At 40.6% G+C, this 14,076-nt stretch overlaps 1 protein-coding gene across 1 annotated transcript in view; it reads right to left on the bottom strand.

Moving 5' to 3' along the window:
* Positions 1-14,076, bottom strand: part of Mgam (maltase-glucoamylase) — a 256,817-nt gene that overhangs the window by 234,772 nt on the left and 7,969 nt on the right. The window contains exons 3-4 of the mRNA XM_045160081.1: positions 12,457-12,584; positions 576-696 (exon numbers count right to left, since the gene is read on the bottom strand). Of these exons, the coding sequence (XP_045016016.1) occupies positions 576-696; positions 12,457-12,584 (249 nt within the window). The remainder of the gene's footprint in view (positions 1-575; positions 697-12,456; positions 12,585-14,076) is intronic.

The raw sequence follows: 14,076 nt of genomic DNA, 5'->3' as shown, positions 1-14,076 counted from the left end.
ATTTCCTGAATCTCTATACTGTTATTCCTTGTCCAAAATTCTATGCCTTTCTTGTGTAAAATCTGATTGAAAACTCCCCACAAAGGACTACCTCACATTCTACCAGCTTTTCAGTCATTCTGTGTGGATCAGATACCCTTCACTCTAAGAAGATACATTATTCCTTCTCAGTCACTTTCATGTTACATTACAGACAAGTCTCTACATTGAAGCCATCTCCCTGGTTAAATGGCAGCGTTCCAGCCGTATAGAAAAGACTCTGTCTCTTTACACTAGAAGCTCCCCAGTGACGTCACCTGCTGTTACCCCTGCCCCACATGATAAATGGTCTTTGTTTAAAGCAGGAAAAAAGAGTTGTGGTCAGCCTATGACCACTAGAGGTGATTGGGAAACTCGTGTAACATGTTCATAAAATTATTAATGGTTTCCATTTCGTAAAGGTTACACGAGGCCAGAGTTGAAAGTAATTTCAAAAGTCATGATGTTCAGTTTCCAGTCCCGTCACAGGGGGCAGTGTGACGCATGCTACCACAGGTCACGTGCCGGGACGCGTCTCCTGACACAGTCTGGCTCACCTGCATTTGTCTTTACAATATCACCCTCCATTTGGTAGCCGCGATTCCTCGAATAGTAACACTGCGGAACATCGCTGGCTTGCTGGGGTTGCCAGCAGCAGCCCCGCTGGTCACATGTATCCTAAAATGAGATGAAGTCAAAGCAACTCCGTTTAGTTACACGACAGTCTCTTAAGAAGAACAAACCACTTCACACATTATCATGGCATAAATGTCCATTTAAGAAGTAAGGAAAATGACAGCAAGTGTCCTTCCTATGTGCCAGCGAAGGAGGCACAATTTACTCCATATCTTTCATAGCCTAAAACTAACAAGTATGCAGCATAAATTATGAACTATACTATAGGTGTATCACCAATAATACACATTACAAATGGAGCTCCCTTTATATGAGCTTTGACTTATTAAAACAAAAAGTCTGCAATCAGCTTTCAAATAAAACCAATTTGGCTATGGTTTTTATATGTTTATTGATGTGTGTGGGGGTGTAGACAATCCACATTTACTGGGGGTCTATATGTATGAAACAAATCTTATCAGCACAGCAAAGTAACTCAAAGGGTGCAGCCAGGGGAAATAGCGTGTGGGTGTTGCCTAGAGCTTAAATTCTTAGCCAGAAGTGTTCTTGTTCGAACTTTCATCTGGAGTTGGAGGAAAGAGCGCACCATTTCCTTGAAAGGACAGAGAAGGGATGTTTTCACTTTTAACCTATGGTTTTCATATATGTGTATAATATACATATGCTACTTACATATAATCTCCCAGCACCCCTCAACACAGAAAGCAATCTTTCTTAGATACCTCAAATAGATTATAATATCTTTTTCTTAAGAAAAATGCCTGGGCTAGAGGGATGGCTTAGCAATCTGCCTGCAAAGCCAAAGGACCCAGACTCTATTCCCCAGGACCCATGTTAGCCAGATGCAAGAGGAGGCGCATGCATCTGGAGTTTGCTGTGGCTGGAGGTCCTGGTGCACCCATTCTCTCTCCCTCTCTCTCTCTCTTTGTCTCTGTCAAATAAATAAATAAATAAAAATATATTTTTTTAAATTTTTTATTTATTTATTTGAGAGCGACAGACACAGAGAGAAAGACAGAGAGGGAGAAAGAGAGAATGGGCGCGCCACGGCCTCCAGCCTCTGCAAACGAACTCCAGATGTGTGCGCCCCCTTGTGCATCTGGCTAACGTGGGACCTGGGGAACCGAGCCTCGAACCGGGGTCCTTAGGCTTCACAGGCAAGCGCTTAACCGCTAAGCCATCTCTCCAGCCCAGTAAAAATATTTTTAAAAAGAAAAAAATGCCTGTCTGTACCTCAATTAATGACTGAGCCAAGCGGAAACTAAAACAAATATAATCCCTATCTCATGTCAATGAGTTTGGGAGAAGCATCAGGGATAAACACAAATATCTACAAAAAAAAAAAAAAAAGTCTTTCCTTTGGAGTGTGAACTAGAACTAGCGTCTTGCAACTAACGGAACAATGGCATGCCACTTCTCGATGACACTACAGAAAGATGGCTCCAGCATTGCTCCTTCTTTTTCACTTTCTCAATTGGAGCCCTCACTAGGACATGGCTGGTTGTTATATCATGAGAGAAACCACAAAACATGGAGCTGAAGGGGCTCCGCAGCCAGCCAGCAGACACACGGGGCTCTCAGTCCAGCACTCCCACCGAGATGAGTCCTCAAGAGAGGTGACAGCGAGCTCAGCCTGGGTCCCACCACGGTCCCGGCAGACTCCTGAACTTCTGCTTGTGAGACACTCAGAGACCAGACCACCCTAGCTAAAGAAAGGCCAGAGTTTCAACATAGAAATTTCGAGAAAATAAAGTTTGTTCTGTTCAACCTTGCATTTTGGAATGAATTTGTTGTAGAGTAATAGGTAACCAACCCACCCTGCCACCTAAATTTTACCTCTAAGGAGCTTGAGAAGGAAGAGTCACAGAGGGGGGAAGATCTGTCAAGGATTCTGAATGGCTGACAAAGCAAGAATAAAGCTTACTTTGCTCTCTGCCCATTTTCTCGTTTCCATATGTCGAGGTGGGATCGCTAACCATGTTTACATGAGTGTATATCAATGTCAAATAGATGGTAATAAAAAATGCTAACACAAGCAAATATGCACTTGTGAGGTAATATCAGTACTAAAATGGGATTTTTTAATGTTTTAGTTCTCAAATTTCTGGATTAGGAATATTCAGACTGTCTAAAGGGCACAAAAAATGATGCTGGAAGGTGGCCTATCTTGCTGTGGAGGCAGACTGCACTGAGAACTCAGGTTTAATCAGTAATTGTGATTTTGTTCTTCTTTTTCAAAACCCACTCGGATGAAGCCTCAGTTACACAGAAAAAGAGAAACATGTAAGCTTTTGGCTAACATCCACAATGGGCTGTTGATCAGAGAGACCTACAAGGTTTCCCAAAAGAAGACTGAATTCCGTCAGAGTACTTGATGACCAAAGATTAATGGCAAGACCCTACAGCCAATGACACCATATGCTGTTGGGACAGAACATGGAGCGACCTGGCTGGAAACTGGAAAAGAGTCAGTCCCCAGACAGTTAGTTTGTCTAGTGCCAGAAGGTGTTACATGAGCTACTGGGAGAAAATGACCAACATCTGTCTAAGCAACTCATGGTCTAAGCTACTCAACAGCAATCAACCTGATGTGATGCTCACACAAGTGCAATAGTGGCATACAGCCATGGTGGGTTACCAGCTGCTCTTGATTAGGCTAACGGATCCACTCAGTGGAATGGAACCCATACCTGGAATGGGGAAACAAGTCAGAACCATATCCCAAAATAAGCCTGCTCTCTAATATCAAGCTCCCACCAATATGGGCTACAAGAGGGCCTACACCTATTAAATTCTCTCTAAAATAATAATGGGTATCCATGTATCTTGCACTGATCTCACTCTCCATTGGAGAACTTGCTTCTCTGTTTCAGTTGGACACAGAACCTGAGGAGAGCATCAGCCCATCACACCCCACGTGGGCACCAACTGAAGCCATAGAGTTAGTGGGGTAATGAGCAAGAGCTGCTTTCTCGGTGAACCTGGTATCAGCACAAGGGTGAAGGAGACAGACACGGAGAACACTCAACTCCTACCAAATCAGATATCCAGAGACACAGAGACTACCAAGACCTCATCACTGAAATATACCTAAAATGAACCCAACACGGCTCAGGGAAATTAACGGAAGATAGGGCGGAAAGATTGTTAGAGCCACATGTTGAAACATTATGCACAGACATTGCCTCTCCCCCATAACTGATGGCCACCCCCACAATGCAACACCCACAATCCTCATGGGGACAACAGGGAGAAGGCTAATGATGGTACCATCCTGGCTGTATACACACTATATACATAACTAATTAAAAAAAGGAGAAAAGTGTAAAAAAAAAAAGTATTAAGCTAAAGGGCTTTTGTACACCACCCAGTGTTTAATAATCTGTTCACTGAACTGGAAAGGACAAAGATCAGGATATGAAAGCAGCAATAACATTAACGGTCTCTGTTGGCCAACTTGAAAAAATGCCAGCTCCTGTCACAGGCTCCTTTCATATAGATTTTGAGAAGTGGGAGGAGACATGAAAAGTTAGAACATTGGGAAACCCAAGAAAACAGTCTAGAAGGAAGCTCTGCAACAAATCTGTGGCATGGTAGGAGGAAGGCATACAGAAGAATCAGGCCCAAGATTTAAAAAAAAAAAATGCAATTAAGTTGGCTATGACAATTAAATTTTAACAGACACTGCAAAGCAGTACAGAATGTGTAACTATTAATACAGCACCCCTCCCCCAAAAAAACCCTAGGATGAGAGGAGAAATCTTCAGTCCAAAACTAAGCAAAGAACATCAGCTAATGAGGGAGGGGCAGCGTGTGGAGCATAGAGTGCCAGAGCAAATGGGGAGCACCGAGCTCTGGGGCGGGGGGCGGGGGGGGGGGGACCGTCATGTCAGCTGTGAGGGTTGAAATCCTTAGAAAGCAAACTTGGCTTAACAAAGCAAGGCCACTCAGATTCACAAAGATGATGGTCCAATATTTCCTCTCATGTGAGATTTAGAGGAAAAGACATGAAAATAAAAACCGTGAAGGGTGTAGAGGGGAGAAGGGAGTTGGGGGGGGGGGAGGGATGAGAGAGTGAATGGAGAAGGTGAAATATGACCAAAGCACATTAGATGCATGTATGAAAATATCACAACAGCCAGACGCACAAACTGGTACAATTGCAGTGGCAGGAAGTCCTGGTGTGTCTATACACACTCTCTTTCTGACCGCCTCTTTCTCGCTCTCAGATAAATAAATAAAAATAAAGTACTTTAGCCGCGCGTGTTGGCGCACGCCTTTAATCCCAGTACTCGGGAGGCAGAAGTAGGAAGATCGTTGTGAGTTTGAGGCCACCCTGAGATTACATAGTGAATTTCAGGTCAGCCTGGGCTAGAGTGAGACCCTACCTTGAAAAAACCAAAAATAAAAAATAAAAAATAAAAATAAATATATAAATAAAAAATAAAGTACTTTAGAAAATGTCACAATGAAACTGACTACTTTGTATAATAAATATATGCTCTAATAAAGGAAATAGGTGATAAGATTGTGCTTAAGGAAATAAATCCAGTTAAAAGACTCACCAAAGCACTGAGGGAAAGCAGATATTTAAGGAGAATGCCACCTAAGAGCCAGCACTCTTCAAAAAGACAAAATTCACTATTAGAAAATCAGAGGGCTGGAGAGATGGCTTAGCGGTTAAGTGCTTGCCTGTGAAGCCTAAGGACCCCGGTTCGAGGCTCGGTTCCCCAGGTCCCACGTTAGCCAGATGCACAAGGGGGCGCACGCGTCTGGAGTTCGTTTGCAGAGGCTGGAAGCCCTGGCGCGCCCATTCTCCCTCTCTCCCTCTATCTGTCTTTCTCTCTGTGTCTGTCGCTCTCAAATAAATAAATAAAAATTTAAAGAAAAAAAAAAAGAAAATCAGAAACGTGGCTCAGCAGTTAGAAGCATTTGCAATTCCCGCTGGTCCTGGTTAATTCCCCAGTAGCCACATAAACCCAGAGTGTCTGGAGTTTTTTGCAGTGGCAAGAGGCCATGGTGAGCGCATTATCTATTCCCCCTCTCAAATAAATATTTTTTTTAAAAAAAAAGTAATTATTGAAGTGACACAGTCTCAATGTCTGATGATAAATGTTTCAGTCCACCAGGAAGATATGACATTTCAAGCTTGATATCTCACAATGAAAACTCAAAATATATACAGGAAAAAAATGTATAAATTACAGAGTACACTTGAAAGAAGTAGCACATAATAAAATATTTTATTAATATATAATTTTATTATTTTTACTTTATTATTTATGTATACTTTATACATTAAAATATAATATACAATTTACATAAGACATCACATTTCCATACATGTGAATTAATGAATTTTGATTATATTCATCCTCCATTACCTTCTCTTATCCCCCACCACTCCCACTAACCTCTGTCCTCTTCCTAGTTATCCTCTTGATGCTTTCATGATTGGGTGGGTGGGGGGTTCTATTTAATTTTTGATGGCCCAGTTACAGTAGGATTGCTTTCAGGAGCATGGGTGAGGAGCCACGTGCAGGAGTACAGGCACCTTATCAGTGGCTACACCTAATGATATCTATAGTTTATCCTACTAAAAAGAGAAAAGAAAAGGAACCCACAGGTCTTTGCTATGCTGATCGCTGGGGTGGAGACAGAGCACTGGAAGAAATAAGCGTTACCAATCATAGACTTTGTCTCCTAACACATTTCCCTTAGTGAGCTTGTATCAGCTTTAGAAACATTTTCTCTGCTGTTTAATGTAAATGAAAAGGAAATCACGGGCTGGAGGGATGGCTTAGCGGTTAAGGCATTTGCCTGCAAAACCAAAGGACCCAGGTTTGATTCCCCAGGACCCATGTTAGCCAGATGCACAAGGGGGCACACACATCTGAAATTTGTTTGCAGTGGCTGGAGGTCCTGGCATGCGCATTCTCTCTCTCTCAATCTCTCTCCCTCCCTCTCTCTCTCTCTCTCTTTCTCTCTCTCTCTCTCTCTCTCTCTCTTTATCTATCTATCTCTATCTCTCTCTGTCAAATAAATAAATAAAATATTAAAAAGAGGAAAGGAAATCGCAACCCTGTAGATCCACAAGCATCTGCCAAAGATGAAATCAATTGTCAACAAGAAACTTGCTCATAGGTAATTACATATCTCTTTTCTGTGAGTTAAAAAATAAAGTTAATAAAATTCTCCCAGCATGGCTCAGGGAATTTTGTGGGAGAGGGGGTGGAAAGATGGTTAGAGCCCCAAGTTAGGACATTTTGCACAGACATTGCCTCCCCGCCCCCTAATGCATGACCCACAACCCCCATGGGGTTGTCCTACATCCTACATCCCCAGTGAGGAGGGAGGGCCTCTTCAGAAAAGAGGTAGAGAGGAGGCAAAGGATGGTACCAACAAGGGTTGTTTACATACTAAATATATCCATATCTAATAAAAAAAGAAATAAATAAAGTTAAAAATAGTTCACTAATAACAGGTACCTTAGAACCTATAAAGCATTACAAAGCAACAGATCTAAAACTTTTTTAAAAATAGCTCAGCAAGTGCAACACTTAGAAAAGAAGGAAGGAAGGCTGCAAAGACAGATGTGAATAATCTCTTTTTCCCCTGTTATGATAACTAAGACTATTTTTCTAAATGCCAGAAAATCCTGATGTCAAGCAAAAAAGTGGAATCAGAGAAACCCTATACAAGGCACTGAGTAGAATGGGGGTAGCCAATTTTCTAATAGGAGCAGAAATTTTAGGTGTTAAAAGTACTTGATGATCAACCTGGATTCATCAAAACATCCTCTGGCTATTTATGTGCAGAAAGTTTAGGGGGAAATGAACAAATAAAATCAATGTTGACTCAGGAAACTATCTTAGCTGTAGACGATCATAATAAATAGGATCCGGTATAACATTTTGAAAGTTAATTTTGCATTCCATACAAAGATAAGACCTGACAGAGAAGACTTGGAAATATGCCACTTGAAATGTGCTGTAATACAGGCTTTTGTGTCCCTAAATCAGAATACAGATAATTTACAGAGAATATTTCCTAGGACCTTAAAGGTCACAATCCTAAAATATATTTTTTCAGGGTGGGAGGGGGTTCCAGGTAGGGTCTCACTCTAGCTCAAAACCTGGAATTCACTATGTAGTTTCAGGGTGGCCTCAAACTCACAGTGATCCTCCTACCTTTACAACCTAAGTGCTGGGATTAAAGGCGTATGTCACCACACCCGGCTTACAATCCTAAAATATTTGTAATCATAGAATTTAGTGTTGTGTCCAGTGGCCATTACTTAATGAATAAGTTTATCTGAGCACATTCTGTCTCATTTACTGATAAGGATCTGATGGCACGTGAGGGTCTTTGACAGTAGTACAGAGTTCTTCAGGAGCAAGCATAAAATGAGAGCCCAGTTCCCTGGCCTTGCTACTGTGCTCTGGACCAATGTCCACTAGCAACTCCAGACATGACACAGGCTCAAGGCTATTTATGGACTTTACCACTCACTCTCCTCCTAATGCCATCTAATGGCTCTTAACTATGAAGTGCAGACACAGAGCAATTTTAAGGTGGAGGCTCCTAATTATCTCAACGAAAAGTCATATAAATACATTGATAATAAACTGGAATTTGTAAGAAAGACATCATAAACTAGACATATGATTAACAAATAATTAGAAAATTGTTTTTATAAAAGTTAACAAGGTTTTTGAATTTTAAAAAAGTTAGCCTTTTAAATATCATAGGATTGCCGGCCGTGGTGGCGCATGCCTTTAATCCCAGCACTTGGGAGGCAGAGGTAGGAGAATCGCCGAGAGTTCAAGGCCACCCTGAGACTACATAGTTAATTCCAGGTCAGCCTGGACCAGAGTGAGACCCTACCTCGAAAAACAAATATATATACATACATACACACACACACACACACACACACACACACACACACACACACATATATATATATATATATCATAGGATTATCACTATTGTTTATAGAAAACATCCTATTGTCAATGTTCTCAGATTAACTATTCTGTAATAGATATTGAATATACCATATAAATTTATGGTAGGTATGTAAACTTGTCTGCCCATATATTCACAGAAAGTCAAACTGCTTAAAACTACATACCATTTTCTTTTTAAGCAGCATATCTAAAAAAGTTTTTAGCTAAATATTCCTACTCCCTGCCATTGATGGAATTGTTCAACTCTAAGTTCTTGAATTGGGACTGAAAAACTGCCAGTAATGGGGAAATGATGACCTGCTTTAGAATTGATTGGCTTGCAATCAAGAGTTGTCTCTAAAATCAACACAGGAGTATGGTCTAAGTAACATTATGGTGGCACCAAAAAAAGGTTAAAGAGAATCTGCAATGACAGAACAAAACATCTGAACTTGTCCCAATGTGTAGACTGGACTGCTAAAAGCAGCAAAGGTGGTAGAAGAATGAGCAAAGGTCAACATGAAGGGGACCATCTTAGTCATGCATGTAGGGAGGTAGATGGAGAAGCAGAAAAGAGAAATGATGGTTTAGGGCTGAGGGTGAGAATTGGAAATTCAATATTTATTCTAGGAAGGATTATCAAGAAACACATTTTAACACATGAAATTCTGGCCTAAGGGACTGAATAGAAGAACCAAACAAAAGTTCTGTTGATTCTGACTGAGAAAGGAGAAGCACAGTTGAGCTACTAACAGGAATCTGATCTTCAGGAAAAGATGATCTGATGACAAGGCTAAGAGATCAGCTGATGACAGGAAGACACCCAGAGACAATGTCCCCTTGCTGGCTGCAAGCCCAGAACTAGAGATCAGGACTAGGTTAATATCATCAAATGGTCTCTTCTCCTGAGACTCATGAAAAAAAAAAAAAAAAAAAAAAAAAAAAAAAAAACTCCTGAAGGCCATTCTCTTCAAGAAAAAAAAATTCCTAAGTGGACTCAGGGTCATCTGATACTACTTTCTTACAGTTGAGAAGAATAAATAGTTGAGTTTACAGCCACTTACAATCATCTGTGGAGAAAGTTATAGTGTTAATCCCTTCATATCTAAGCCTCAGATAGAGGAGATAAGAAAGATAAGTGTACAGCATTGCCTTTAGCAAGAAAATTCTGTTTTGCTTCACTTTTGTATTCATAATTCCTTCCTACCCTCCTCCTTCAGCTACATACTTACTTCCCTTTAATATGTACATCACATAAATACACCATTACCTATACATCCAGCCTCTCACCAATGGCCTAGACAAGCATATGATGCTCAGAAAACAAAATATTACCTAAGACATCTCTTGCATAGAATGCAGACCATGGAAAGAAGCAACATTTCTCTCTGGATGGGAAAAGAGGAACATGGTGATGAAGACACGCAAAGCTCACAAGCTAAGTCAGTTGGATCCAATGTGTAGAAAAATCTAAAGGTCATTTTTTTTTAACTACTTCTTATAGGATTGCAATACAGCAAGACAAAAAGCACTGCTAAGGCAGTGATGGTGTCTGAAGGTCACTACTATCTAGGAACAAGATTGGATGGTAGAGGAGTGACATACTTAGGAAGTACAGACTTCTAGGTCCTTCCATGTAACTCGCTTCCTACAACAATATGACGGGAGTGACTTATTTGATTTGAACCAGCCTTCTGCAAACCTAATGTATGAAACATCCCATCTAGGTATAATACACATAGACGGTAACTTCCCATTCCTGTGGGCAAAGCAGCTAATTGACAGCCCTGCTCTCGTCTGCCCGCAGCCTTAGCATTGGCACTCACAGGCGATCTGAGCTACGGGGGACCATTGGCTGTGGCATAAATATATACTATACTCCACACTTTTCCCTCAGGTCGTGGTGCTTACATTACCTCTTACACCATGAACTCACAATCCACTCCTTCTTTCCCTGTTCATCAAATTCCTATTGATCTTTCACTGAAATGGCTTCATTTCTTTCTCCCTGCTATGTTCTTCTAAGTTTTATTCTCACCTTTACTTTTTACCCCATTATCTTCCATCCTTCAATCCTAAATGGTTATTGCCAGTTGCTATGTGTAGCATTCAAACCAAGTTACTTTCCTGGACTCTAAACCATAGCATTTCCCTGAAGACCTCGTTTCCCCCTTTCCTCACGCTCTTTCAATGCTCCAGTCACACTGCCTTCTTTGCTGGTCTTCAACAGATCCCAGTCACATTTTTGTTTGTTTGGTTTTTTTAATTATACATTTTTATTTATTTATTTGAGAGCAACAGACAGAGAGAGAAAGAGGCAGATAGATAGATAGATAGATAGATAGATAGATAGATAGATAGATAGATAGATAGATAGATAGATAGATAGATAGATAGACAGACAGACAGACAGACAGATAGATAGATAGATAGATAGAAAATGGGTGCACCAGAGCCTCTAACCACTGCAAACAAACTCCAGATGCGTGTGTCCCCTTGTGCATCTGGCTAACGTGTATCCTGGGGAATTGAGCCTCGAACTGGCTTCCTTAGGCTTCATAGGCAAGTGTTTAACCGCTAAGCCATCTCTCCAGCCCCACACTTTTGTTTGTATGATCTACTTAATATTAAACTGATTGTGGGAAAGGAAAGTCAGATCAATTATCAAAAGTTTATGTATCTTATTTACCATGGTTTGCTTAAAATATCAAGATGATTATCCTGCTGCCTCTCCCTCTTGTGACCTACCTCTCTCCCCAAGAACAGAGTCCTTTAGACCACTGAAACCAGAAACTCTAGAATATCACTAATTACTGCAGCCCATGATAATAGGATGGCTATAGAGATGATGTGGGGGCTGGAGAGATGGCTTAGCAGTTTAGATGCTTGCTTGCAAAGCCAAAGGACCCAGGTTAGGTTCCCCAGGACCCATGTAAGCTAGATGCACAAGGTAGTGCATGTGTCTGGAGTTAGTTTCCAGTGGCTAGAGGCCCTGGCATGTTCATCCTCTCTCTCTCTCTCTCATAAATAAATAAAAATAAAATTATTTTTTAAGAAAGAGATAACGTGGGAGTGCCACATACCCAAGCCATGCATGCAGCAAGCATCTATTGTTCATTGAGTGCTAATCTGTCATTTTATGTCAGTGGACTTCACTCTGAAGGCTGTGCTCTGTTTTCATTTAGGTATCTTTTTATTCTCAAAATAAAAAAGTGACTAATTGGCCATGTGCAACAACTTTAGTATCATGATGATCTGTTATGCATAAGCTGGTGGCCAGGAAACATTGGACTAAAGTGCTCAGGTGTCCACAGCATTATCTTTACTCTGCTGTTAATTACCTTCTTCCTTCCAAAGTATAGCTCTTGACTCACTGTCCTTATAGTAAACCATGCTCTGTGCACGTGTATGGTTTCTTTTTTTAATAGATCCTAGACAACCTTTTGAACTGCTGAAAGGAGGAAGAGATAAACGAGGAGGGCATGAACAGGGGTGGTGACAAGGTCAAGAAGGACTACAACCAAGTACCATTGCCAAGCGAAAGATAGATGCATGTTTACTACATCCCAAATATTACTGGAACCTACTAATAAAATATATCAGTTATTCATCTGAAATTAAAAATTTAGCTAGCAGCCTACACTTTTACTTGCTGAACTTGGAAACCCAAGGGAATGCCTCAGCTCTTCCTCTCCTGAGCTACATGATCATGTAAACACGGATGCTAATTTCTGTGAGCCGGTGGCTACCACACATGAAACTCTCAGTGAAACACAAAAAAAGACGATGAGAAGGAAGAAGAAGAAACTATGCAGTGATGTAAATTCTTTAAAAGATTCATGACTCAAACCTTTGTAGGTAACTTGTCAGGGATGCAGTTAATCCGTTCCAACTCATTCCCTACTGGACACTCAACAGAAATAGTAGTGGTTCTGGTGGTCACTGGATCTGGAGTAGCAGTCGTCCCAGGATCTACAGCTATGGTGTCAGAAAAGCAGACATGAAATGAGCATCAGATGGTTACTATCACAAGGATTCAATAGCTCCATATTTCTCAACACTCCCAATTATATTAACTCCACTGCTGATTTGGCTTTAATTTGATATCTTCAAAATTTGTGCATTTTTACTTTGTAAAGCTTCATTTCGTTCGTGGTGATTCTACTGACATCTGTGTATGCACACATCATTTCCTTCTCCTCCCAAGCTCCCCTATAAAGTAGCATATATAAGAGAAAGGACTCTCTCTAGATTAGAGGCCTGTGAAATTGGAAACCAGCTTTACTTTAGTCTAGGGGTCAATAAAGAGTAGCCTTTCATCCAAATAGAGTCAAAATTTATTTTTTAAGTCAAGTATTTTTGGAACGCACACACACACACATTTGTTGGCAGTTCCTTTAACGACACAATGGCAGAAAAAAGTAGTGATAAAAATGCTATGACCCACAGAATCCAGTACTCTCTGGCCCTTTATAGAAAAGTCAGTAAATTTCCCACAGTGGGTAAGTTCACACAAAATGTGTACAGTGGAAACGCCATCCTAAGCACAATCACCTCAATTCTGCTTCCTTGTCAGCCCCAGTGTCAAAGAACACTTGTGAGCAGTATAACTCCTCTGTGAGTATAAATTCTCATGCGACACAGAAATGAGTGAAATACACAAGTCCAGAAATCACCCCTGGACTACAGAATTTTGACTTCAGATTTGAAGACCAAGAAAATAAAAACGGTACTTTGATTAATTCTAAAATAAAAGAAGTGAGCTTTATTTAAGGCAATCTGTGATGTATTAGTAATGACATTAAGACAAAGCATTACTGCTTTTGTTGGTTTTCTTTTCACTGGAGTTTCTAGTTAAAAGGTGATCAATTAGGGCTGGAGAGATGCCTTAGCAGTTAAGGCCCTTGCCTGCAAAGCCAAAGTACCCAGGCCCGATTCCCTAGGGCCTCACCTAAAGCCAGATGCATAATATAACACATGTGTCTGGAGTTTGTTTGCAGTGGCTGGAGGCCCTAGTGCACATGTTCTCCCTCTCCCTCTCTCTCTCTCTCACTCTCTCTCTCTCTCATTAATTAATTAATTGAATATGTTTTAAAAAGTGATGAATTAAACAGATGTCTTATCAGCACAAATTTCTGCTTCATGATTTCAGTTCCATCTTCAGGAGCAAAGAATTTTAAAAGTTAAATAATCTTTAAGATCCTAATTTTCTAGAAAAAGCATAAATAGTGAGAGCTGGAAATGAGGTAGAAGAGACAAATTTTTGCCTCTAGCCACAAGCTGGACCCTTCATTGCCTGCCCAACCTAAGGAGTTACTCCTAAAGTAGTCAGATAGGAATTCCTGGATAACCAGCACATCTTTGAGAGATAACAATTCAAGAAGAAAGTTTTAATAAAATGATATAGATAGGATTTTTTTTAGAAGCAAACTGAGGCATAAAATACTTTAGTTGGTTATATACACATTGC

This window comes from Jaculus jaculus, chromosome 10 (assembly GCF_020740685.1).
Source record: "Jaculus jaculus isolate mJacJac1 chromosome 10, mJacJac1.mat.Y.cur, whole genome shotgun sequence".
Taxonomy (NCBI): domain Eukaryota; kingdom Metazoa; phylum Chordata; class Mammalia; order Rodentia; family Dipodidae; genus Jaculus; species Jaculus jaculus.
The sequence above is the reverse complement of the archived record's forward strand: the minus strand, read 5'-3'. Positions and strand labels throughout refer to the sequence as shown.